Source organism: Tauraco erythrolophus, chromosome 13 (genome assembly GCF_009769465.1).
Source record: "Tauraco erythrolophus isolate bTauEry1 chromosome 13, bTauEry1.pri, whole genome shotgun sequence".
NCBI classification, from domain to species: Eukaryota; Metazoa; Chordata; class Aves; order Musophagiformes; family Musophagidae; genus Tauraco; species Tauraco erythrolophus.
In genome coordinates, this window is record NC_141477.1 from 8,268,331 (window position 1) to 8,295,624 (window position 27,294).

A 27,294-nucleotide genomic window follows, 5' to 3' on the forward strand; every position below is an offset into this window, starting at 1 on the left:
CTTTATCTTTTTGAACATAAAGCATTTCCATCTCCTGCTAGAAAATCTGTCCTCTGATTCTTGTTCCATTTGCTCATCTAAGTGCTAATGAGTTAGAAATGACATTGTGAACTCTTTTTTAAAGCGATGATAAATTAATCTCATTCCTCTAGTAATGGAATATAAAGACATTCTCATGATTTTCTTAAGAAGGAATGAAAATAGACCACTCTGATTTGGGTTTAGATTTTGAATCCATTTTAAATATTGCTAGTCTTCCGAGGCTCAGTTTCGTGTCTTGAAAGTAAAAGGAAAAATGCACACTACTAAAACAGAGTTTTAATGGTGCAGGCTTTAAACTTGTTGCTTTCTTATATCAAATTTCTGGAGCCAGACCTTACCTGAGAGCTGTTAGTACAGTAAAAAGTGGCTCTATGTTGTTGAGTCATTCTTCCCCGCTGGCTCTTGGAGGAGAGATCACACATGGCAGCTGGAGGAGCTTGTCTGGGAGTGCCCTTCAGCATAGTCAGTGCTTTGCAAAGTGTGCAGACTGCTAATTGGCTCTCCTGTAATGAATCTAAAGGTTAAACATCCAGAAATTGTAATGCAAGTATCCATTCTGTTTTTTTTTTCCTAGTCATCCTGCAAAAGAAATGGTTATCGAGGAGTCAGTGAAATTGGGTGTTAATGATGCTGATCGTACAATTGAACTTACACAGAATCTTAATGGAAAATCTGGTTCATGGACTTTTGAGGAGTTTATTGACATTGGAGTACATTCCAAGTCAACCAAGCTGAGCTCAGGCAGCATTTCTGCTGGTAACTGTAATCAAGACTTGAATGATGCTGCTACAATACCTTCTAGTCCCAAATTGGCTTTTGAGGAAGATGGTGCAGTGAATTCATTGACCAAACCTATAGATGCTTCATCAGGTAATCCAAGCTGATTTCCCTATCATCTGTCTCTTGCTCTGGCTAGATAATTAACTTCCTCGCATTTTCCTCTCCTTGCCTTAACTTCAGCTTCTAATTTTCAAGGCACTGTTTCCAATGTGTAGACCAGAGGGAAAGCTCTTTCTTTAGTGCTTGTAACTTGCATTCTGTCAAAGGATTCACCAACCAATGCCTTTTTAGGGACTTGCTCTAGGCAGCAGCTAAGGCCCGATATTAAGGCTCTTCCAAAGACACAGTTGAGCCCCTGTGAAGCTTCTGTACCTCCTACCAGCACTCAAGCCCATCTGTTGTACTCTCGGCTGCTTCTGAGATGTCTTAAATGGCATATGTTACTTTTGAAGATACTAACAGTTTCAAAGGTGTCTGATGTTACTCTGCAGACAAGACCCTTCCACTCCTAGGCACATTCTGTAAGTTTTTGATGCTGACCTGCATGGTCTTACAAGTTCTCTTCAGGCTCTGGCAACGTATTAGCTGACCTCTCTACTTATTGTAGAATAGTCTTTTGCTTCGCTGAGGAGGTAACACCAATCCTAAATTCCACAGACAGTTGTGTTACATTCTAGGAGGAGTAATAAAGCTACACACAGAATATTCTGAATTTTCTGAAAGAAGCAGGGCTGCCCCTGAAGCCACATGTACTTGAGAAGCCAAACCCTGATGCAGTACAGCATAGTGTGTCAGAGAGGCTTCAGTGAGCAAGTTTATGTAAGACTAAACTTCTCTGGTGCTGGAGCTAAACCCCAAGTGGACATACTCACAGCAGGAGATCTCCTTCCGTGAGATAAATGACTGCGTGAACAGGTGAAATGAATGGTAGTGGAAAAAACAAGACTTGATATCCACATTTTCTTTAAGTGATGTGTAGCACTTTTTTTTTTATTAAAGTGTAGCACTTTTCTAGACTGAACTGTTTCCTGAGTCTCCTCTGTCACTCTGCGTCTCGTGAATTGTAGTCCCATGGACATAGCCTCATTGAGACTTCCCTTGAGGCCACAACTAACTGGGCCATGGGAATAGACAGAATTAATGTGATACTGCTGATCACATTTGGTTCTGATCAAAATTACTGACTTTTTAGTGAAGACAGAGTTGCCTTTTAATTTTGAACTTGAAAATGTTTAGACGTAATACAGTTTAAGAATTACGTACATAACTTGGAAAACTAATGCTTGTAAATAAAAAAGTTACTGTGCTGGTTGTGGACTGTAAGTAACCAAGTGGTTCTGTGCTCACTCCCTGGATGTAGACTGACAGTGATGATAGATGTAAGTGACATACACACAGTTATGGTGGTTAAATGTTTTCTTCTCTTTGCTCTTTGGACAGAACTGTGAACACTAGAGACCTGGAAATAATCTGATTGCACTTCAGTAATCCAGTGTTTTACCAAGTACCGAAGGCCTTGTTTTGAAAAGCTGCTTGTTTACCTTTGTCCATCTTCAAGTTTGCAAAAAAACCCAAAACACACCAGGGGAGGGATGACAGACTTCTAATTTGCACCTTGAAACATTTCAGGGAAACTATTTGTGCTGGTGTTCCTTTTCCATTCATTTAGCTAATTGTTAGATAAGATTTCCTTGTTCAAATATCACTCATTTCCCTTTTACAGAGTTTACAGTGGCCTGTTTGAGTCTGTCTTTTATTTTCACATCAATACCATGTACAGCAACGTGCCACTGGAGGCTCCCCACGTAGTTACTGGCCACAGTTTGCATATTCCTAAAATGGCACTTGATGAAATAAAAGACTCATTCAGTGTGTGTTAAAGCTGAGCACCCTTTGTAACATTCTAGAAAAAAGCTGTTACTTGTTGGTTCATGTGCTCTTCAAAAACACAGAATTGCATATCTTTGATTTTGAATGGAGAAGAAAAATTCCTTATTTCCTAAAGTGAAAATACTGGCAGTTTCAAAATGTAGTGTTGTACCATCGCTAATGTGTTTTAATCTGTTGGAGCACATCAAAACGTTTTACAGCATATGCACTAATATATTATAAAAATGTTGAGTACCTAGATATGTCTGTCGTAGTGCAGTTTAACATGTCATGCTTTTAAAAATGTTTTCTTTTTGAATTACTTATTTATCTACACTCATGGAAGTATTATTTTATTGTGTACATAACAGTATTAGACCTCTGAAGTCATGTTTTGTTCATGTTAATTATTCTAAGTGTTCCTGTTCCAGCTTTATAACAGTGGCCACAAGCTGCGTATATATTTCCTGTCCCCTAAAGCCTGCGCCAAGTAATCTATTTAACCTAAACTTGCCTGCTTTTTCCAGCATGAAGAGATTAACTAAGCATCATCCGAAAATTGCTACTAAAGGAAATAGTGCAGCCTTGTTCTTATGTCTCCTGTAACAGCCATGCTGGATAAGTGATGACTGTAAAGCATGGCTGTCTCAAATCCTGCTGTGAACCTTTGGCTGATACTTCAGTTCGAATGAATCATCCAAACGGCAGCTGTGTTTTCAGTGGTGAAATGCAAATGGTTTTGTTGGGACTAAATGTGTTCTTCCCTCGACATGGCAGTTACAATAGGAAACCCTCAGCCTTCTTACTCTCACCGTCGGCTATTCAGAATACTGTCGAACTGTTTTAGACTTTAGAGCAGTGCCTTAGGTAAAAGGAAAAATGTATTTTTGTATGATAGCTGCTTCATTCTGGCAGAGACAATCATTCTAACAAAAAAGATGCCGATATTTTTTCTGTGCTGATGTTATTTGTTGGATGGTCTGTTACAGCTCTGTGTAAATATGCGCGCACCGATAAATAAACTTTGCAGTTGAACAACGCTTTATTTCTGTAATGCTAAACATTACCTTACTAGGAGTCTCCAACCCCTTGCCCTGCTGACTTACCTTGAGATGCCCTCTGGTGCTGCTCTAACCATGCCACACTGCACATTCCAAAACTAGTAGCCTCTCTGGCAGTTGCATTTGTGTGGCTGGGAAGGTATTTATTTGTACTAACACCTTCAGATCTTGCTGTGTTTGCACGTGCCAATGGTGCGGTCATAACTGTTGAATTCTAACTTGCTTTTCGTTGTAAGCCTTTGTCTTTTAGTTGTACCACCAGCATCATTATGTTCTGATGGTGAGTCTAGCAGTGCTCCAGGGCCACAGTGGAGCAGTGACTGTCAAGAACACAGCAAGATGCTGCCTTTTGTCTTTCTTGCGAGGGTTCTTTGTTTCTGGAGATGCTCGTGAACAAAAGGGAATGACTAGAGCAGCATCTAATTGATAAATATTTCTGTATGGTATCAACCACTGCTGTGGAAAAAAAACCCTAAACCAGCGTTCAGGTTGGTGAAGGGTGGTGGTAGATCTGTGCATGGATAGTGGCTGTGCATATGTTCTCCAGAGGGCTTTTTCACACAGACTGTTCTTGGCAGATGGTCCGGTGTCAGTTATATATTAAAAAAAAACCTCGTTTGTAGAAATCGTTGTCTTGGTCCTCAGATATTTAAGGGTGCTGTGGCAGAACAGCTGACACTTTACTTTGCCAGTATCAATGCATCAGAGTTGATTTCACTGGCTCAGCCATAAGAGGAGTCAATCGTGTAAGATGGCAAAATGAAAAAAACAAACAAACAAAAAAACCCCACATTTTTCAGACTGTAGGACTCCAAGCAGGCACTAGTCTCATTTTTATTGAGTCATAAAACATACACTGACGTGGTAGGAGAGCTATTGTTGTCTAACTATTTTTGAGGCACTTCTGAATGCACGTGCATTTTGTCATAGTTGAAAGATTTACTTCTTGTTAATGGATTAATAATTGTATATAGACAGCCTTACTTAAGCAATGACATAAAAAAAGCTGACAAGCTAAACTTTTGGGCAAACCATGCAGAAATCAAGACTAAAATAAGTTTTTGGAAACTGAACTAAAGCTAAATTGTACTGCTAAAACATTGTTATATGTAAGATGAAGCCATTCCATACGTTTGCTGCAATTTGGTGTGGTAGGGTAATCTAAGGTATTTATTACTGTGCCGCTGTTAATGATGTGACGTATGTGATGTGCCTGTGTTGGTAAAAGTGCGGTAACGGATCTCTCTGATCCCAGGTGCAATCTTTGCATCTCTGTCTCAGAGGTGCAGGCGTTGTCAAACCTACTTCATTTAAGTGCCAAGCTTAAATGTATACCAGACAAGTTTAAAACTAGCCTTAAGTTTAAGCCACATGCAGATTATGTAGTATGTGGACCTCTAATGCCAAATCTAACAGCATTTCAAGCCTTTACACTGAGAGTTACTTGGAAGCAAAGTTAGATTTTTGCAACACTACATGCTTTTGTACTGCAGGAGCTTCAAAAGTCAAACCCAGTATATTGATGCTACTTTAGTTTTTATACTAAAATGGAAAAAGTTAAAGTTCTTAACATGCAAAAAACTTCTCCTTTACCAGGGCTGTTTTGGAAAGCAGGGCTCTAAAATCCACATTTTACAGCAATTGCTGTCTGCTCCTTACAGTCGTTTGGGACACTCAGCACAGTAAATTTTTCCATTATGGCAAACAAAGCGCTTGTTGGCCAGACCACGGGCACACTTTGTGCATTTGAAACAATAATCGTGCCAGGATTCATCTTCGTAGTTAACCACGCTGGTTCCTCTTCCAAATCCTGCTAGGAGAGAAAACAATTATAGGACGGCGATAGTAGCTTTTCCCTTGGCTGGGTTAGCCCACCAAGCAGCAGATCCCATTCTTACTGCCTCCTGTGCTTCTGTAGCCCTGCAGACAGTATTTGTATGCCTAAAACACTAGCCCAAATTGCAACTGAACCACATTGTTTGCTGCTCCGTGATTCTGCTCTTGGAGAAACAGGCGGCTTAGCATAAGGCATGTGCGGCTTGTCTCTGCGATAAGCTTTTTCTCCTTGGATCCTTTCTCCAGGAAACAGTCAAGCTGAAGGAAAGATCAAGGTTGGGCTAAGCACCCTAGCTGGGTGTTAAGGGCTCAGATCCATCCTCTAAAATGCAGAATGGAATGCAGCTCTCATGGGACTAGCAGGCTACTGCCCACATTTCAGGGCTGAACTTTGTGATCTAGTAACTAGTAACCGTGACACGTTAAATATATCAGAAGTGAAGCAAATGTCACTTTGAGGCAGTAAAACATGGCCCTTTTTAGACAGAAAATTCCCAGACAGGTGGGAACAGATCTAGTTGGGGAAGTTTTGAAGGTGGAAAATTTGAGCCAGGCAAAGGGTGAAGAGCTCAGTTGCTAACTCAGGCTCCACCCAGCAAGAGCACATGGCTTATAGTTAGATCACACGTGAATTGCTGGGATTGGGCTTGGGATACTAAACCTGCTTCTGGTGTCGGCAGCCTCTGAACTGCATGTCGCTGTTCTGACCTTGAGCACCCATTGCCCTCAAGCTGCCTTGAATCCAACATACCTGTAATCGGATTCTTGCAGCCAGCGCACTTCTTGGCAACACACTCCTTGTAGCAGTCAACACAGTAAAACTGATCCTCTACAGCTGTGAAGCGCTTCCCACCCAGTTGCTTCTTACAGTTGGAGCAAATGAAACACTCCGAATGCCAAGGCTGTTCCTGGTAAGTGAGGCCTCCAGAAGTGATGGGCTAGGAGGCAAAGAGCAGAGCTGTGTTTCAGAATGTGTAGGGAGGAAGAGAGGTGATGCAGGCATGGGGTGTTGAGTAGGAGGGCTTTGTCATGGAGATCATCTCTTAAAAGTTTTCATTAAGTAGTGCAGTGCACTTGAGTTCATCTAGCCTGAAATCCTGTGTGCCTGGAGCTTTTGTAATAGTTTATTTTACCTGCAGTGACTCTGGAATTCTACACTAATCAGTTGCAAAAGTTGTGAAACAGCTATTTTTTTTTAAATATTGTTTTATTGCTTCAATACACAATACTTTAACTAGAGAGCTTAAACCATCCCCAAAGCCAAGTGCAAGGCCAGCGCCCACTTCGTTTCAGCAGAGTGGACATCAGGTACCCCTGCAGCCCCTGCCTGGAGGCTGTCATATCCAAGAACCATTAGCTCTCACATTATTATACCACCAGCTGCTTCAGACAGTATTCTCAAGGAAAGAACATAAGCATTGGTACAGCTCCAGTATGATCTGTCTACTGGTTTACTCCTAGCGTCCAAAAGACATGTGAGGGCTAGTTCTGGCAGCTGCCTTTGCAAAGTGGAAGGACTTACGTTCTTGCATTTCGCACAGGTCTTGGCAAACTTATGCTCATGGCAGGAGACGCAGTAGAAGTCATCACCCTTGGGGAAGAAGCTCCCAGATCCAATCACTTGCTTGCACTGGCTGCAGGTGAAACAGTCCTTATGCCAGACCATCTTCTTGTACTCAACATTTTGGTCTCCTACAACAGACAAATAACTTGTTAAGTGGGATTTCAAGTATGTGACAAACTCCCCACTCTGTGCAATGTGCTGTACCTGTAGGCAAGACCTGTCCATCCCTATGCCTAGGATTCAGTTGTAATGCGGACACGGGATGAGCCATGAATTTCTGTATCTGGCTTTAGCCAAGGCCTCCTAGATTTTCTTAACATATTTGTCAGACAGGTGCCTAAGCCTTTTTGAGAAGAGGACCTTGATTTAGAGAGCAAATCTTTTGGTAGAAATGGTTTAAGACTAACTGCTAGGGTGAACAATCCACATGAGGGTTGACTGCAAAGCAGCCTTTCAACACTTGAATAGAATGGACAGGTGAGCACAAAAGTCAAAACTTGCACCATTTTGTGGTGTTCTAGCCTTCCGGTATGATGCCCATACCCCTAACTGCAGCCTCCACAGCTTAATAAACCACCATGGGTTTGCCGGAGAGCAGAGCTTGGGAGTTGCACCCGTCACTGGCACCAGTACCTGCAATAATAGGCTTGAAGCAGCCCTTACACCTGGGCGCATCCTCAGCAGCAGTGCAGTTGCTGCACCAGACCTTGTTGTTCTCCCTTAGCATGAAGGGCTCGTTGACCAAGGATGTGTAGCACTTGAAGCAGCGGAAGCAGCTGTCATGCCAGTAACGGTTCTTGAAATGCAGCTCCTGGAATGAACAGAAACGGAGTGAGCATTAAGCCCTTCTCTCTGCTGAGCAGCCCTCAAACCAAGCTCCTGTCTCACCCGCCTTGGCAGGAAAGGATGGATGTGTTGGTTCCTAAGCACGTCTGTATTCAGTGGCTGGAGGTGCAGCTCATCTGCGAGCCGTTACAGGAAGGACGTTTAACCAAACTCACTGACACAATCACTTTCTCTTTGGACTTTCAGGGTAGCAGAAGACGCTTCAAACCAACAGGTTTGAGATTTGAAGTTCTGTAAGTGTGGGCTTCTCTGGTTGTCACGGTCCCTCTAGTTCAGTTGTACATTATTATTGCCATAATAATAATAACATGAAGCATAATAACATGAAGCAATAAACATTTGACAAACTGACAAAAATCAGACCATAGGTTCCCGAGCACTCGGCCCAGAAGATGAGTTTTCTGCAAGGCTGGATTACCTGCAGTACTCTTTTCAGGACAACTCAGCATTTGCAGCAGTTCATGTGGTTGAATCTAGATCCTGAAATTAGCTCCTGTGCAAAAGCAGCCCATCGTGAGCATCCCTGCTGCAGTGCCCCAGAGCCTCTGGCTCTTTGCCCAAGGAGCACATGGCCCATCAGCCAGAGGACTCGGAAGAGAACTTGTTTTTACACAAGACCAGAGCCAGGAAAACAAATGGGAGAGTTATCAGCATCTGCCTGTTGTCTTCTCGTCACCAATTTAATGGCTCAGCACTCACCTTGGAGTCAGCTCCTATGGGTTTCTTGCACTCAATGCAGGTGTTGGCACAGATCTTCTCGAAGCACTTGACGCAGCAGTGGCGGCCCTCTTTCTGCACGTACTTCTTCCCTTGGAGCGAGTCACGGCAGTAGTGGCAGTCGAAGCGCTCCGACATGGTGCCCACAGTGTAACTGCCAGGCCCTGCAAGAGGAAAGAGCCTGAAGTGACGGCACTGAAGCCCTGATAACTGCTCCAGCTTCTTGGGTCTGCACAAATGAAAAGTGTCAGGAAGATGGCTCAGCAATGAGAACGTGGTGGAGTCACGCTCCTCAAGAACTTATTGGTAGAGAAAGCAGCTTTGGTGCCAACACCATGAAGCCAGTTTTTCTATTGGGCAGCTCAGTAGTCTATAAAACACGAGAGCTCTCTGCCAACTGCACTGGCGTTTTCCAGGTGCCTCCAGCTTTGTCTTCAGAGCCAAGGTTAGGCTGATGAACTGTCGCACACGCTCGGGGAGGCTGGGTGCAGTAGACAACCTTGGTCTGGTCACAGCAATCGCAAACTCATACATCTGCTAAACAGGGCAGCTTGGATGTCTCCTCCCAGGTCATGAGTTGCCATTTAGGACGGAGAGAGACATAACCATAAAGCTCATCAAAACGCGGGCGCTGGATTAAGGCCGCGTGGGCCAACATGTGGGCTGTGCTCTGGAGCTCAGCAAGGGCAGCTCTGCCTCCTGGAAGCGCTGTGCTTGCCGTGACAGTGAGCGCTGCGGTAGCGACACAAATATTTCCAGTTCCCTTAACAGCCGTTCGAGATACGATTTCTGCCTGCGGAGAGGCGGGATGGGCTCTGGCTGCAATGTTTGCTCACCCTGGCCAGGAGAGCAGAGTCCCACACCAGCCTTCCCCGTCACCTTCTTAGGAGGAAGGATACTGCGCTGTTTTATTTACATGTTTCAGGCCAAGCAAGGATGACGATACCTAATCACTCACGGAGAGCCCCTTAGTTCATTATGGCCCTGGCTGAGGTGCCACATAATTTGTGAGCAGAAACGGCCGCCAACCATGCATGGAGCAGAATAGTTTCCATGTTTCCAGGCTAAGCCCACAGCCAGCTGCAGCCCTCCGAGGCCTTTTGTGCTGGATAGTTGCGCAGCTTCCAGCTGCCTCTTTTCACCGGGCTTTCACATATGAAGGCGGGAGGAAAAAAACTGAAAAGAGCTCCCTATTTGTAAAGAAACTTCTACAATTCATGCCAGCAGGGCTCTGCAAAGCCATGATTTTCCACCATGGCCATGGAGCCAGCACATCAGTCAAGACCAGAGGATTTTCCACTTTGGCTGAAGGTGCACATTCATGCTTTCTCCCCAGACACTCACCCCAGCCTGCACACCCGGTCTCAGCCTCTCAGACCACCTCTGCTAATGACTCCCTCCGTTTCCCTACGCCCTTCCGCAGAGGAAGCCAGCAACGCTCCCACGAGGGCCACAAAAGTTCCGTCAGGGCTACATGAGCCCGTGCAGTCCCAGAAAAACGCGGCTTCATCTCTGCCCACGCCACTCGTACCAGTGGGCAGAGATGGAGCCCCCAGCACCACGAAGCGCCATCCTTCCTCCACGGCCAACAGCCCAGGACACAGCCTTGAACTTTCTGCACCACCAGCAACTGGATGGGAGACATGTCTGGCAGTGGAGGATGCCAAGAGGAAATTTTAATTATTCTTTTCCCTGTAGAACTGTAGCACCAGCAGGGAGCAGGAAAGGGAGAAGGACGGGTCAGGCAATACAAATTGCTGCTGCTTCCTCCATCGCACAGCTTCACCTCGGGCCACCCCACCCAGCCCTGGAGCAGAGAGGCTGCTTTGCTGCCTGCTCCTGACGGAGCTCGGCAGCACACCAGCTGCCTGTTCCAGCCGTGCTGCTCCAAGCCCCAGCACAGAATCTTTATAAACTGGAAAAGGGCTTGGGGGTTTTTGGGGTGTAGAGAGGGTACATCATTCCTGGCAGTGCCCTCATGGCAGGGGAGGGTCAGTGGGATCCCACCAGGCTCACCCATGGCTGCGGGATGCTGCACAGGTGGAACCGCTGCGGTGTTACGTCACGAGAACCTGTTTACACAGCTTTTTCTTGGACACCCACCCACCCCAGTAATTCTAGATTTGCCAGCGACTGCATGGCCCAGCCTGGCAGTGTGAGAAATCCCCTGGCTGGCACAGGAGCCCCCCCAGGGCCGAAGGATTGTTGCCGCTGGTTCTGGGAGGCACGGGGCTCTGCAGCAGGGCACCAGTGCACGCACGCCTTGCCAGGCCAGCACACATCACACCCAGCAGTTCCTGCCCGTGGCTCAGCCCTGTCCACAAGCCCAGGCACCGCTGCAAGAAGTGAGGGGTGGCTGCTGCCTTCACCATCCCCTTTGCTGACCCAGTTTCTTTTTCTCTGAGAGTAACAAGCTGTTGGCAGCACACCACGAGCACCCCCGACACAGCCAGCTGCAAAGACTGAGGAGGTTCCTGCCTGCAAAGGAACGTTTTGCTGTTATTTCAGAGCTCTTCTTCTGCCTCATCTCTGGGCTCAGGAAGCTGCTGGATGGGTGGCAGCAGAAGATGCTGTGGGCACTGATCACGAAGGAGCTGGTTTTTCTCCAGTACTGTCTGCAAGCCAAAGAGAAACTGGAACAGGACACAGGAGATGGGACTCATACAGTTACTTTGCCGATTTTAGAATCCAAGAGTCATCCCACTGCCTCCTCCTTGTCACCCTTTCAGTAACTTTAGGCTAGAACAAGTTGGAGCATTTCTCTTCCAGAAAGCAAGACAGACAGTCCTGGAGAGGAACGTCGCACAGGGACGCTGCAGCAGAGGTGGGGACCAGGTTCACACCCTTCCCCTTCCCCTAAAACTTACAGCAGCAGGAATTGCACTCTATGGGGACCGAGGTCTGGAAACGCCTCCTTGCCAAGGTCAGGAGACGGCCATGTCCTGCTGACAACTACACCAAGAGTTGTGTTTTTGCCAGTTCAAGTAAATGAAACAAATAAACAGCCAGGAAACGTGGAAACTATGTGAGCCACGGCCAGCTCTGCAGAGCTTTGTCAAGCAAGTGAGTTTAATTTAGAAGAAATGCAATTGCACAGAGTCCAGGGCAAATAGCATCAAAAGGTTCCCGATCTCAGGTTTAGGGTTGCTTTCAACCAGAACATGTAATCAGGAACACATGGCTCAGGGAGTAATATAATCCTTCGTTCCCGTGTAACCCGTCATGCGCTAACGTGAGACACACATTTATCACAGCAGCTTTGGGGCTCAACAGACAATCAACACCCGGGCCTGGCAGCCCCAGGAGCTGGGCTGTACATGCAGACATGCCAGCTTCTGCCTGCCTTGTGCCATCTCATGGACCAAAAAGCCCCTTCTCATACATAGGCCAGGGCATGAATTGGATTCCAGCTTTTCCAGGAGCTTTCTGCCCTCAACAGTATCATCCTTCATCTGGATCTGGGAAAGGCATCTCTATCCCCTTGCCTGCAATGAAGATACACTGACCATGTTGTCCTAGCAAACATGCTGGCTGCTCATGGTCTCTACTCACCTGTGCCATGCTGAGAGCCCACGTCAGCCAGACCGTTTCCTACAACCCTCCCACAGGAGCAGCCCACCCAGGGGCTGGTGCACAAGAGCCCTTAAAGCAACTGGTAGCAGCTGTGCTGGGACCACCAGGTCATTTTCCCCAGAGTGGAGCAAATGTCCATGAAGACTGAAGAGCTCTGTTGCCCTGGGGAAAAAGCAGTTAGTATCCTACTGCTGCTCCCCTAAGCAGTCCTGTCCCCTCTCACAGAAGGTAGACAGAACAGATATTTGTTGTGCTCTGAAAAAAACAAACAAACAAACAAACAAACAAAAACCCATCTTCTAGAGCCTGGTTGGGAGCAGGTCATGGGTTTGGAGATATTAATCTCCTTAATGACCTATTCACCCTCCAGCTGCACCACATCCCCACAGCTTCTCTTGCCAGAGCTTCCAGGTATGATAGGCCTGGCCTGTCTTTACTGTCTGGAAAATAGACAAATCATGAAACTAAGGACACACTGGATCCATGAATCCTCCTTGCGCTTCCTTGGGGCCTTTATTTTAGACTGTGCTGCACAGCTTCCCTGTGCAAGTTGTGCAGCAGCTGCTGAGCTCACAGTAGGGTTTCACACCAGTGGCGTAACTGTGCTACAGCAATGCAAAACTCGGTGCTCAGCGTAAGCACTCACTGCTAAAACCCTAAGTGCTGTACCGTGTGCTTCATTTCCCAGCGGTGTGCTTAGAACAGCAGCAGTACACACAGGTGGTTTAGCTTGGAAGTTATTGAACACGGGTTCTTGGCTGTATGTTTGCAACAGACTGCAGCGTCTCTGAGCTCACAGCCTGATCAAGTGTCTCCTGTTTAACCCCGGGAGAATCACATACCCTGAGAACAAGCACTGATCCAAACCCCATTTCAGTTTGACTCCGGGGCCACAGAATGGGATTTAGAAGACAGAGGAAAATTATGTACAGACTGGAACTATTCTCTAGCCCAGGCTGATGTTCATGTGCAGACGATGTTCTGCTGGAGAGAAGTGGGTGAGAAGAGAGTGCTGGCTGCTGGGGAGAGGGGTAAGTGCAGTACCTGCCCATGCTTAAATAACCTAGAGGACACTCAATAAGAGCTCAAGAAAAATCCAACAATACTTCCAGACACTAACCCCCCTTCAAGCAAGGTGTCCCTCTCCCACCAACCCTGGCAGGGTGCTGTCTAAATGTAGCTCCCTGGTGGATTTGGCTACAGCTCGAGGGCAGCTGGCCAGACCAGTGGCCTTCTCAAGTATCAGGGTATTTGGCACAAAGACCCACTGGAATTCAGCCCTAACATTTACCTGACCACAGAGGTGCCAGTTAGCCACTCGTCCCCAAAGAGCATCTGCTGCTTTTCTAAAGCAGCCCCTCAGCCCTTGGACAACCATGCCTTCCACCTTTCAAATAAAGATCTCAAATGTTTGGGCTTTGCCACCTTCCACACACCTCAAGTCACACTGATACCATGCTGTGGAGCAGTCACAGGGCTGTCCCAGCTAGTGGTCACAATCAGGGTTACGGCTGCTCCCTGCAGCATGGCAAGCGTTAGGATGGAAAGGAAGATACAGACCCAAGGAGTGCCACCCCACAAAAGCTATTGCATTAACACAACCCCATGCCTCTCCTGTCGGTTCTGGTCTCCCATGGCCCCTGGGCTGGTTCCTCCCAGTTCAGGCAACCACAAAGCAGCATCGGCAGTGGTTTGCACAACAAATGAAACCGAAGCACTCTGCAAAGGGAGCTGAAGCATAGCTGATAAGCAAAGCACTTAGCACAGGATATGTGCTAATGTCTCTCGGGAGTATGTTTAAATGTGATAAACCACCAAGGAAGAACTTGAAGTGTGGTCTCCAAAAACAACCAGGGAAACTGCTTAAACCTTAGGGACTATTCCACCACTTAGAAAAGAAGGGAAGGCTGAAGGTATTAACCCTCTGCCCTACACACAGCTGCATACTCTATGGCAATATGGAAGGAAAAGAGCAATCGCATTTTGTCTCTCCATCAGTTTTCTTTTTCTCTTTCTTTACTCAGACTGAGTACACACAGCCCCCGTATCGCCAGGCATTGCCTACACCTGCCTATTCCAGCTCAAGACCTGGCACCCTCTGGTCTGTCACCTGAGTTACTATTCTCAGCGTTCCTCTATGCAATGTCTCGTGGTTTGCTATAAATACCAGGGAATACCCTTAAAAGCAGGGTCCCGTTAATCCGATATATGAAGCGACGCTCAGGACTGCACCTGAAGGTCAGCACCACGCTGCCCTGGACAATAAGGAAAGCAAAAAAATCACTTGCAGGTCATTTTTGCCGGGAGGGCTGGCAGTAAGGAGTGGAGAGCTGTGCTCTCCCATTGCCAGGCTGGGGCACGTGCGAGTCTCGTACTCTGTAATTCAAAAATTAGTCTGTTGATAAAATGGAAGCTTCTTTATTTAGAACAAGAACAGCTCCAAGTTCCTCAGGCAGTTGCCAAAAACATTCCCTGCGGTCCTATTGCCACCCTGTCTGAGCACATCCCAATCATTATTAAATCTTCACAGATCCCCAGGGAAGCAGGGATGTGCTATTAAAAACCACACTGCTCCAGCTCTGCAAACACTTCCTTCGGGGCTAACTTTTACACTTAATCCAGAGCTCAGCTAAGGCTACCAAGGCTCCCGGTGTGCACAGCACCACTGCCTGGAAAAAGGCTAAGCACTTGGGCAGAATTTAAGCAGTGAAGTCCAAACCTTTCAAAACTAACCAAAACTAAAGCAAAAATCCTGTTTAGTAGCCAAGTCGCCCTGCAGCTGCCTTAAGCTTTGACCTCAATTATGTTTCCAGCTATGCACAGATCTGCCCCCACCTCAGTAGCTGGATGCCCTTCTCATGCCCAGGTGGCCCCAAAAGTGAAGCTTTCTCCTGCTCCAGGGAATCCACCCCCGGGGCAGGCACTGTAGTACCCCCCTGGCTGCCCCACAGAGCAGGGCTCTCTGCAGAGTACGGGAGTGGACACTGCGCTATAACTTGGTGGTGGCAGCACTCCAGCCGCAGCATCTGCTCAGAAGACACTTCAGCATTTTGTATTACAGCACATCAAATCCGTGGGTCCTTGCCCCAGAGAACACTCTCCTGAGGAAGATCAGAGAGAAAAGAAAGACACAGCTGGATGTATAATGAAAGGATGCTACAGCATCGGTCAGTCTCATAGGCTGAAGTTAAAAAATAGATGTCAGATGTCTTCTTATGTTTTAACTGAATGGATTGCTCTTTTGAAACAGCTTTGAGATGTTTAAAAATGATACTAAAGAAGCCAGATTTTACTCAGAAAGTTACCTTGCATAATGCATATCTGCATCACACAAGCAAATCCTGAGTAGTTACACGCCATGCCAAGAAGCCTCATGCTCACGCCTTGTCCTGGGAGGCTGAGTGTGAAGTTGAACAGCATGCTGTGACTTTCCTCCCCAGTTTTGAAGAGACTCTATGTTGCCAACAAAGTCTCACGAGCACCATTGTCCCCTGGCTCCTGGAGTGCAGCAGCTCAGTTTGATGCCCACAGGAGCTGTGCCCCAGACTTGACACCCTCTCCCCAGGAGTGTCCACCCCTTGAGCTATGTCTCTTCAAGAGATGCAATGGTCCTGCCACTGCACATTGTGATTTAGGGCTGTAAATACATGCCGGACACACACAAACATGGTTAGCTTCTAAGAATCAGATAAGCTTTTAAAAGTCCCAAAGAGCTTTCGATGGGTCTGTAATCGGAGAGCTGGAGGAGATTAGTCGCGGATGGGAAGACACAATAAATCTGCATTCCATGGGGACACGCAAAACGCTCTCTCAAGATTTCAGTTAGTGTTAATGGGAAGGAGAAGTTAAAGTTTTCTTATTACTGGCGAGAGTCAGCCCGTTTGATGTACAAGATGAACACAGAGAGGAGGGAGTAAGCACAAACCTCCCACCAGAGCAGAGCAAACCACCTGGGTTTACACGCTGGGCTTCTGCACTCTCCCCTCTGCTGTGGGTTTCCCCTGCTCACTGCAATGGCTGCCACACCAAGCCTGCTGCAAGAGCATCATCCCCCGTTTTCACCTAGTCTTCCTCAAATAACAGCTGAGCCCCAGCCTTCCCACAGCAGTGGATACAAAAGCATTTGGCATCCTGCATTTTAAAAAACAGATGAGGCCGCCACCAGCACCGCGCTCCCCGTCCCAGCCCCCTGCACTGGGTATAAGCCTGTTTGCCATCATTGATTACAGCTGCAGATTGCCGAGGTTTTAAGATCACGTTCAAAGGAATTATTTTGGTGGTGCAGGAGCCCGTTAGCAAAACCTTCCTCCCCATTTACCAGGCATTGCACACACAGGGCTTCTCCCACAACACCCGGCAGCGCTTCCACTTTACCTGTGTGCCTGTGGAAAGCCATGATTAGCAGCCCAAAGTCACCAGCAGCCCCTTAGGTAGCAGAGTTCACAGTCTCTTGGCTGATTAGGAGCTGCCCCGTTTGATAACATACATTTAAACGGAGGCTATTAATATGGATGGGACTCCTACCAGATGTCCACTCCCCTCCCCAGAGATCACAACCTTAATCCCCCTCGAAAATTCTTACCATTTTAGGTGATCCGAGGGAGAAGAATAGGATCCAAAGACCTCTAGGTCCCTGTCGGCAACATGTAAATACCTGCCCAGCTACTCAGCACCCAAATTAGTCCCAAAGGCAGAGTGCACCTCAGGAACTTGACTCCATGCTAGTACTATTTGGCCTTGGCTTTAGAGCTGGATTGTGTCTTGTAACAGTCCTCAGCTAAATTACAGACCCAACGTTAATTCTGCACTGCCATTGCTGAAGGTAAGAGGTGGATCACAGCCCTAGGAGGGCCAGAGGGGCTGCGGTCCTAGCAACCAGCAAGGGGCTGTCCCCTGGCTGTAGGGCCCATAAATGCCATGGGTTATACCCCTGGGGACCCAACTGAGAGCCCACAGAAGTAATAGAAGGTACCTTCATGAGGGAGGTTAGAGTCGCCTTCAACATGATGGTCACGATAAAGTCTTTACTGCCAGTAAAACTACCATACCTGGTCCTCCTCCAGGTTTTACCCTAAGGAACCTCAAGGCATTAACTGTTTAACGTGAGCAAGTCCCTGAACAGCAGCACTTAGAAAGCTGGTTTCACGATTACAGGGCTTCTCTAGCATCTAACAGTAGGGCTGGGCTCGTTCCCCGGAATGGAGCTTACAGAGAGCACTGCCTCTCTACTCAGGCATCCACCAAGCTCCCTGGAAGACCCCAGCTCTGCAGCTCCAACCAGCCTCTTTCCACTCAAGTCACGACAGGGAGTGGAGGGAGCTCCGGTTCAGGGCTCACTCCCATAGGGACGCACAGGTTGTGGCAGCTCCATGGCCGTGTGTTTGCTCCGGGTTATGCACTGGCCGTCAGTGCACGCTCAGGGCCAGGGGCCAGGGACGCCCAGCTGCTAATCCTGCCTCGAAACTGACTCACTGCATGGCCGTGGGAAAGTCAGTTCACCTCCCGGACAGCCACTGGGAAGAGCCAATGTTTATCATTCCTTCTGTGGAGCCCATCACAGCGGTGTCTGGCCTCCGAACAGCCATCGGCATCTTCAGCCCGAGCGGCCCTGCTGCAGCCAGAAACCACTTCCCACTTGCAGAGGTCCTGAGAGCTCCTCAACCTCATGCATGTGACAGGGCACCAGCACCTGGCTCAGTGACACCCTGGGCCTTCGTGCCCATCTTAGGGCTCCCAGGTAGCACATATGCAAGGTCAGCATCTCCCCTGCATCCCGACATCTCCGAGTTTCCAACGCAGCCTGGAAAAGGCCACACTTGACAACGTGCCATCCCAAAAGAGTGCAGCATGGATCCACTTGCATAGCAGATTGAGGCTGGGAAACATGCTAAAATACTAGCATGCTGAAACACTTTGGCTAGGAAAAACCTAACATTATTCCGTCCCAGCTCGTCTATAAACTCTAGCAAATTGTTTGCATAATTCAGATGGTAACAGGAACCCTAACAACTGGTATTTTCCTGTGCTAATCTTGCTGCGCGCAGCGTAGTGTTTACAGACATGAGTTCATTTTTGGCAATGCACGTAGAGTTTGCACCATTAACCATTCTCATTCCTTTGTAGCTCCCTATGCGAAGCGCTGGCACTCTCCCGCCCGGCAGTCATGTCCTACTTCCCCCCGGATACCTTGTATTTCAGCTAGAAAGGGGAACCTTTGGTCCCTGTCACAAAAGGCGGAATAGTGTTGCTGTGCAGTGTCCGCAGCTGCCGTGTCCCACCCCAGAGGCAGCTGCAGTTCAGCAGCGGTTTGGCAGCACTGAGGCACGCGGGCAGTAGGGACGCACACTTGGCCATCAAAACGTTTCACGTGCACAAACACACGCTTTTGCTGCATGACAACAGGCGTGGGCTCGAGGAGGTGGGAGAAGGAAAGCTTGGCCAAAAAACAGGAGGGAGACCTGGCCCTGCTGACGCCCACAATGAAGTTTCACCATGAAACTCCCCGGAGCAGCATTTCCTGGCACAGCTCGCTCTGCAAAGCCTCTGGCGTTCCCCTGGAGCAGTCTATAATAAAAAGGCTGTTTTGTTTGAATTTGTGGCCTCCTGGGCCAGCGCAGCAGGGACGGGCTGGAGAACAACCCTTACTGAGAGGACAGGGCTGCTCTTGGTTTCTCGGCTGGTTTTAGCCATATGACCTTGGACAATTCCTGTCTCCTCCCCAAGCCCCTCTTTATCCTCGCAAGCCCAGGTGATTAAACGCACCAGTGGTGCACAAGTGCCAAGGAGGGATGTTGTTGACCTGTGAAACACAGCAGGGAGTAGAAGCACCCAGGAAGGAGAGGGTGCCCCAGAAAGGAGATGTGCCAGCACTGCCTGAGCCCTTCTCTCTCACCAGGCACCATGCACCTGTGGGTCCCAGAGGAAAGAGTGCTACAAACATGTCAGTGAATGCACAGCAGGGCATGCAGACTTGGGTTTTCATGTTTTTGGCATTAAACCTGTCCTGTAGGTTTTCAGGACTCCGGGTAGCTGGTCTGGACACACTTACCCCACTGCACAGGTCTGACTGCAAAGCAGCATGGCTGGGGCATAGTGTCATCTGCTCGGATAGACAAATGATTCACATTATGGTTTCCAGAGTATTTTCTTGCCCTAACAATCCTGCCAGGAAAGGTCTGGGTGTCTCAGCTTGCTCACACATCCTGCTGTCACTCAATGGGTAGAAAGTTCTAAATAGAGCTGGTATAACCCAGGCATTGATGAACTATTAGTCACCATCATCAAAGAAAGAAGCAAGCAGCAGTAAATATGAGCAGGAGGGGAGCACCTGTCCACCTCTTAGGGTAATGCTGTACCTTCTGCTTCCAGATATGCTGCTTAGCAATTCACGGTAAAGCTGCACAGAAAAGCACACTAGTCATGTGCCAGGCTTCCCATAAAACAAGAGCCTCATATTGCTCCCTACCCGTCCTGCCGTGCCGGCAGGTGCTGGACTCACTCCACACTCTCACTCCAGCTCGAGCTGCTGCTGCGATAGATAGCACAGGACTGGCACGGTCCCATCTGCCAGGGCTGCACCCATCAGCATGGGGTTTAGCACTCCACATCCAGGTTTGCTCCGACCCACCATTTGCACAAACACTTCCTTCTTTTCAAGTAACAGCACAGCAGATTCAGGAGTTCTTTTATTTCAAATCTATCTTAGGTTGCATGAAATGTGTGTTGTCCCACCGCAGAGAGCACTCCTTCTGCCCAACCTGTTGCAGACCGCAGTTAAACCTCCCTTGGCTCTTGTGAGGCAGAAATGAAACAAAATAAATTTTTCAATATTTATTTAAAAAAAAAAATTAAGACAGAGTTTTCAAGAAGCCAACCAATAAAGGAATTGGGCTTTAGGGAAGAGAGGACACAAATACAGTTCTCTCCAAGAAAAAGCCCACCTTTGCACTCGTGGCTGGTCCATCAGTAGGACAGAGGAGGTGCCAGCCTCACTGCCACAGAAATGCCAGGCAGGTTTTGGTTCCAGGACTGTCACCTGGGGCTGATCCAGCTTTCCAAGCACTCAGTATCCCGTGTGCCTCCTGCTCCCAGGAGCAGTCTCTGTGCTGGTGAAGGGTACCATGGAGCAGTGTTTGCAGAGCAAGGACCACGGGCAGACAACTCTGGCCAGAGAGGGCTGCTGGGGCGGGTGCTCCCCTGCTTCCCAAGGCTCTGCGTGCAACCCATGATCCACAAACCCAAAATGGGAAGTTTCCACCTAGTCCTTTCAAACAGTGGAGAAAAAAAAAAAAAAAAAAAGCCAGTTCGGTTCAAAACCAAACAGTTTCTTGTTAAAATATCACAAAAACACTTCAGGAGACTCAAACTTGGCTCATTTCCTGCGTTCTGCACACTAGGATGTGCCTCAGCACCCCTGAAATATCCTGCAGGCACTCATACGAACACAAGACAGGGACACTCTGGTTCACACGGGATGTATCCACATCTGGAGCAAAGCCAGCAAGGACATCGCTGCAGCAATGGAGGAGGTGAACACACCAGCCATAAGGCAAAGCCCTGTGCCCTCAGGCAACGAGCGCAGAGGGGACCGTGGAGAAGGAAAGTAGATGGTGAAGGTGCCCAAGGTGTTTTCCTTTCTTCCATGCTGAACTCCAGCCCACGGCTGGGTCAGATCTGTATGCTGAGCCTTTCAGTGCCAAGGAAAGCTTTCAGGATCAGCCGTGGAGGTAGGGATGGAGGAACCGGGAATAGATTCATAAGGAGGCAGACACTGGGTAACCCTCCATGAACTCAGATATAATGTGTGCAGAACGAAAGGGGGAAATGAAGGAAGGATAAGAAGATGAGGCTGTAGCAACAGACAGGAAAGAATGGCCCAGAGATAGCAGAGCTGGAAATAAAGCATCTGAAAAATAGCAAAACTGGGAAGAGGTATAAGCTGGGTTTTTCCCGTCTGCCTCCATCCACAGGCTGGACTGTTTCCAGGACTATTCCCATGGCAGCTCCAAATTTATTTCCCTGCTGCCATCTGCTCTGCAGCTCCCCTCCACACACGCTCCTGACTGGCACTTCTTCCCATCACCTGTTGCTGACATGGCAGACCTCTGAGTGCTGCTGAAAGCCAAGTGACACCGAGGCTTGCGGGGGAGTGTCTGTGCATAAATCAAGAGCTGCTTTGTAGACCCAAAGCTTTGTTCAGCTCCTGTCCCCGTTCCTGGCTATGCTGCAACTGGCAAACAGGAGCTGCAGCACAGCGGGGCCCAGGGAACCAGTAGAGACCCATAGCAGCAGTCCCAGGGCACAGAGGAATTGGAGAGGACTGGGATCAGAAAAGACTGCAGCAGTATTAGGTGCTGCACAGGAATGGCTTTGAATCAGCTGCACCAAGAAAGTCCAGTTCCTCCTACCCCTGCTCCCTCCTCCCTGTGGCTCTTTGTTATATTACAGAGAAGATGGCGTGTCTTCCAGCAGCAAGGATGCCGAGTGCCTGCTGTGATCCCTACAGTTAGATTTAGACATTCAGTACAAGCTCAAAAAGGGTCAGTCCCAAAAGGCTGCAGATTTATTTTATTTTTTAATTCTTAGAAAGACAAATGTATGTGTCTTAAATGCACTAGGTTACACATGGGCCAAGCTTCTCTTTCCAACTCTGTCTCCCACGTCCTTCTGCCTTGACTCAGTTTGCAGAGGGGAGCTGTGAGTGTGCAGGCAGCAGGCTGGGAGGCTCAGCAGGCTTTTGCAACCCCCTTGCATGAACTGCAAGGTAGAAAAGGACAGGTCTCAATGTGCCTGGACATTGGCCAAACCTAGCGGGACACAAAGACTTCCTCTGCTCTTCCTGGGAAAGATCCACATATACTGCCAAGACCAGTCTGATTCAGATATTTGTAAGAGCATCGAGCCCATAACTGGTCTAAAAAGCCTCAAACACAGCATTCAGCTCTTCCTTCCCAGCAGCCTTATGGCTGTGTCATGCACAGGTCCACTCAGCAGTGCCCAGTTTGAGCAAAGCAGCCTCAAAGCACCGCAGCCAAATGTGAAGTCCTCCTCGGAGGTCATCTGCCCTGAGAGGAGCAAAATCAGCTGGTTCTTGCAAGTTCATTTACCATCAAAGCAGCCGAGGGTGCAGGACTAGCACAAGTATTTACCAGGGGGGATGAGCCTCAGGCACAGGGGAAGCAGCCTGCGTGTCCAGGCACGCAGGAGCAATGGGGAAGGTCTCTCCGTTAGCACCTCGGGGCCCCAGCAGTGCCACGCTCTCACCCGCGCTGGCCAGGCCCCTGCATTCAGAACTCCCACGAGGAGCTCTGGGATTTCTGCTCCCTGCAACACGCAGAGCTTTGGCTGCAGCTACGCAGTGCTGTGCCCTCAGCGCTGGCAGGGTTGCAACGCCTCCCAGTTACCAGCAGCACTTCCACCGGCGCCGATGTGGTCCTTGGAGGAGACTTCCCTGGGGCCAGTCAAGCTGCACCACAACTCAGTTATTCCTCAAGTTATTACCCCAAAGCTTCATGCTTAGGACAGCAGAGCTGCTTAGGGTGATCTCAGCCAACTGCAGGGGTCTGTCTTTGTTCAAGTTCATGTGAAGAAGGAATGACTGTTGGAGTCAAACATGAGGCAAAGATTTGCCAGTCACAGCTTCCCCTCCATGGCTTAGCCCTGGCTTCAGAGCTGAGAAAAGTAACTTAAGTCCCTGTCAAATAAATACCACACTGATCCCAGCCAGGCAGTGTGGCAGGAAAGATGAGGTCTGATGAGCAGCTCACAGCAATACAATCTTACCATACCCATACAATAAGGGCTCGTGTCAGGGCTTCATCAAATTGTTAGTGAGCCATCACCGAAATAATATTTCACAACCTCCATTAAGCTCTCTGCACTCCTGATGGCTTTCAATTACATCTTGTAGGCATGGCAGCTGGCTGAGCAATGCTCTCTCCCAGTGATGTTAAACAGCTCACTGTGGAGAGTACAGAAGGAAGTTCAAATGTTAGTTTGCACCACTGCTTGAAAGCTGGGTCATTCACCTTCCCTGGAAATCTGCTCGTTACGAGTCAGAAATTAGCAGCTACCCAGACATCAGCTACAACACACATGCTCTACAGCATCCCACACACAGGTTTCCAGTAGCCCTGTGTTCATTCAACAGGATCTGGCAGCAAGAAGGACTTGCAAGATGGGCATTACAGGCTATGCCTGAGCTTTTCCTCCAAAGGCTGGGAATGCTTTCGTCATGATGTTTTCTAGCAAAACGTCTTGTTCCAGAGAAGTTTCTGGGCAGATGGTTCTGCAGACCTCCTTCCTCTGCCCCCTCAGCACAGTGGGCAAAGCCAAAGCCCACACAAGTTGTGCTCTGCAAGACCAAGGAGCCCTTAAAGACCTTCATTTTCAAGGGAGGAGAAGAAAGTACCATTTGTGAGTGGACTGCGATTCTGGCAAAACACCCTCCAGAAACTCAGTGCACAGGAGACACTGAGGATAGAAAACTTCTGCTCAAGTGGTCAGTCAGTAAAGCAAATGCTGCTCAGAAGAAGGCTGGGCAGAAGCACACTGCCTGGCTAAGCGTGAAGACAGGCCACCACTTCGATGAGAAGGACATGCCCTTCTGAGTGTTGGCATGCCAGTTGGGACGGCTCCCTGGCATTCAGCACACCATCAAAGCACTGCCCGAGATTGGCGCTGGCCCCAGGGCCATGCCTTGGGCACTGATTTAGAGCTGACAGGAGCCAGACCTGGCACGTATGTCCAGCAGGACAACCAGCCCGTTATCCCGGCCGCGGGACAGTCGCCTCAAGCAAGATTAGCGTTTGGCTATCTACACCTTCGGTTGTTGGACGGCACTGGTGGCCGAAAGGACCAAGTCACCCGTGTTACGTGGCCATTTTAAAAATAACCTTCCCCAAAGCCCCGCAGTGCATAACCCTGTGTCTGTCTCGGCTCCAAGAGCCGAAGGAGATCAGCTTGCAGGGCTGATGGGTATTTTTGGGCACTCTGACTAATTGTCAGGACATATGCTGGGCATTCTTTACAAGGAAAAACAAAGCTGCAAGATCTCCTCCAGTGAGGCCTATGGGGTTGGATTAGTCACAAAGTTATTCTCAGAAATCTCTGTTTTGGGAGGGTTTGATTTCATTTCCAGCTTCAGATAGTGTGTTTTAAAATGGAGGAAGGGGTCAACTTCCCCACAACCTGATTCTTACAACAAAGCACCAACAGCAACAAGGGCAGGAGAACAGAAAACCCTTCACCTCAGAGCGTCTCCAAATTCACAACTGCTTTTTTGACACCGCATCACACGGGCACTCGCTGTCCGTGCCAAGGAACGTGCTCCAGGACGAGCCAAGGAGAAGACACCCACTGGAGGAGTGAGGTGGCCCACAAGCACCCGCTCACTCATCAGATGGAGTCACGGTGCAGACTTCTGAGGCACCTTGCTGTGGTCCTGCATTATCATGTTTCCTCTGCTGAAATAGATGCCATTTAACTTTCCCCTTTGCCCAGGCTTAGCTTGTGGCCAGAGTTGACTTCAGCCACCGTTCACGTTAATATTTTGTACATCAGCCCATCGAGTCATTCAAACCCTGCTTGTTTAACAACCACACATCACTCTGCTCAGCCAGGCTTTTGCCCCTTTGCTTTTGCAGGAAAGTTGGAGCCCTTGCCAGACGAGGGAACTATTCGCACTGATCCTACTGAAGTTGCCTTGGCTGCTCTTTCCCAAACTCACCTCCAAGAGGCTAAGGACTCAGGCAAAACCAAAGAAGTCAGTCAGACTTCCAGAAGACCCTGGAGCCCTGATAAAGGAGTATTTTGCCAGCTGTGTGCCTCTTCCTCCCTCCACACTTAGGGGAGAGGGACTCCCAGTTTAGCAACTCCAGAGCCTCGACGCACTGCGGCCAAATGTGAGTCCTCCGCAGAGGCCATCAGCCCTGAGAGGACCAGAGATTGGCTGGATCTTTCAAGTCCATTAACCACGAAAATATGAATTTATTTCAAAAGGAATCTGATTTGGGTTTTTTTGTGTTGTAGTTCCTTGCTTCTTCTCCTCCCAATGGCATCTTTCACTAGTCTCAGCACCTCAGCAGCTCCTCACTCATACGCCAGCACTCATCCAGCTCAATTTCTCTACACTTATTAAGACAACAAATAAAGCACCTGTGCGCAACATCTCCACAACACTCCAGGACGCGCAAGCACAGAGCAGCCCACGTTTTCCCATCGCCATGCAAGGCCTGGGTACACTCTACCTTTCAGTCTAGAAGCTGGTTTGATGCTTTGAGCCTCACTGCTGTCTCATCCCGTGGCACTGGCCCACACACTTGTGCTTTCTCCTCTCTCTGGCGTATATCAAACTTTGCTCTTTTCATTCAGCAGAAACCCTGCACCAAAAGCACACACATCTCAGGGTGACAAGAGCTCTCTGAAGTCTCCACCAGTGCTTTCTGCATATTTTTCCCCCCAAGCTGCACAGCAATTTCCACTGAGGATAAGTGTTGTCAATTCAATTTCTAATAACGGCATTAAAATGTATGAGCCATTTCTCTGGAGTCAGGGATAATATTTTCAAAGTGCCTGTGTGATACAGGAATGTAAATCTCATTTTTCATAAAGGGATAAGGATCCCGGGTCTCCCTGGAAATCATGTCAGATCAGAGCTGGGCAAGGTCCACACTAAAAAGCGTTCTCCGTGGGGTTGGTTAGAAAACATTGATTCCCATTTTATTTAAAAAAAAAAGATCAAAAAAAAAAGGAACAAATATCTTCAAAACTGTCATCAGAGTTAAGAAACCAGAGACACCCAGCCCATGGGCAGGAGTCCAGCCCTGGTTTGCCACATCCCAGCTGAGTGTCCTCATCTGCAGGATGGAGGCTGTTTCCAAGGCAGGGAGCCGGGAAATTCTCCCCACAACACTCTCCCACCCTAGTTTTTGGATAACAGAGCAAAACTTCAGTTGCTTTTGTGTCTTTGGAAATATTACGACCAGTAAACTTACTCTTAGGAAGAGATAGTTCAGCGCAAAACAGTATGGAGAGGCAAGGTTACTGAAAGTTGCTAAATTTAATTTCCTCCCATTTGCTGAAACAGCAGATATCTTCATCTCACACCTGCACAGGGATGGGTCAGGGTGCTTGGAGGCAAGAGAAGGTCCCCTCTCCTCTCTCATGCTCCCAATGAGGGTCTCATACCAGCACTGCACGTTACAACATTTCTATCAGTGCTTGCTCCTGGAGCAATGGGCAAAGTCTATGGACTGCTACATTTATTAAACACAAATCTTGAAATAAGAAAAATAAGATACTTAGAAGAGTGCTTGATTTTAAACACAGAAATAAACAAACTGCAGTTGGTACAACCACTTATGTGTTTGATTAAGCCATCCTCTCCTCCGCGGCTGGATCCAGGCCCAAAAAAATGATTTTGTTTTCTTTTTCAAGTAGTAGTGAGACAATAAATCCAGGGACAATGAGTTACACAGTCTGCAAAGAGAAACAGCCTTTCTCAATACAATTGCTGCTAGCTGTCAAACTGCTGTCCAAATCAAACTATCAGAGGATCAGCTCCATGTGACAAAAAAGCAGCACTAATTACACACAAGTGCCAGAGAAAACTGTCAAAAAGCTAAAGCAGATGTGAAACAGTAGCTTGCTTTTTTTTGAAACCAGCTTGTGCAGCCACATTGCATGAGAGCCCACAAGCACCCGTGTCCCGCTAGGAATGCTGCAGGACAGTGGGGAAAGGGTGAGGCTTCCAAATCATCGAGGACTTTTCCGACAATAACAAGGACTTTACTGTCCCTTTGATAAAGTTACACCTCTTGAGCCAAATTGTCTTCCCAGCTGTGCTAGAGCAAGCTCAGTAGCAAGCCTTGCCTGCTTTATGCTGGTGTCGAGCAAGGTTAGACTTGGTCCTGGCCAAATCCAGGATCTGCAAAGTATAGCAGTGTTTTTAGTTGCCCAGAGACAGCCAAAAAGCAAATACGCCTTGATACCAAGTAGGTGAAACAT

The 27,294-nt window shown here is 48.1% G+C and overlaps 2 protein-coding genes across 13 annotated transcripts in view; one reads left to right on the forward strand and one right to left on the reverse strand.

Annotated features, from left to right (window-relative positions):
- The window catches only part of MAP7D3 (MAP7 domain containing 3), a 48,518-nt gene extending 44,827 nt beyond the window's left edge, over positions 1 to 3,691 (forward strand). For 7 of the 9 annotated variants that reach the window (XM_086619495.1, XM_086619493.1, XM_086619498.1 and 4 more), the window contains one exon: positions 617 to 1,963. In XM_086619495.1, coding sequence (XP_086475621.1) covers positions 617 to 926 — 310 coding nt within the window. In that variant the 3' untranslated portion in view covers positions 927 to 1,963. Of the gene's footprint in view, positions 1 to 616; positions 1,964 to 2,262 lie in introns of those variants that run through there. The other 2 variants (XM_086619494.1, XM_086619501.1) reach the window with 2 other exon arrangements.
- Positions 3,692 to 4,578: 887 nt separating this feature from the next.
- The window catches only part of FHL1 (four and a half LIM domains 1), a 34,545-nt gene continuing 11,829 nt past the window's right edge, over positions 4,579 to 27,294 (reverse strand). Inside the window, exons 1-7 of one of the 4 annotated variants that reach the window (XM_086619462.1) lie at positions 16,663 to 16,684; positions 16,236 to 16,238; positions 8,698 to 8,879; positions 7,786 to 7,963; positions 7,111 to 7,280; positions 6,340 to 6,526; positions 4,579 to 5,565 (exon numbers count right to left, since the gene is read on the reverse strand). In XM_086619462.1, coding sequence (XP_086475588.1) covers positions 5,408 to 5,565; positions 6,340 to 6,526; positions 7,111 to 7,280; positions 7,786 to 7,963; positions 8,698 to 8,879; positions 16,236 to 16,238; positions 16,663 to 16,684 — 900 coding nt within the window. In that variant the 3' untranslated portion in view covers positions 4,579 to 5,407. Of the gene's footprint in view, positions 5,566 to 6,339; positions 6,527 to 7,110; positions 7,281 to 7,785; positions 7,964 to 8,697; positions 8,880 to 16,235; positions 16,239 to 16,662; positions 16,700 to 27,294 lie in introns of those variants that run through there. The other 3 variants (XM_009977852.2, XM_009977853.2, XM_086619461.1) reach the window with 3 other exon arrangements.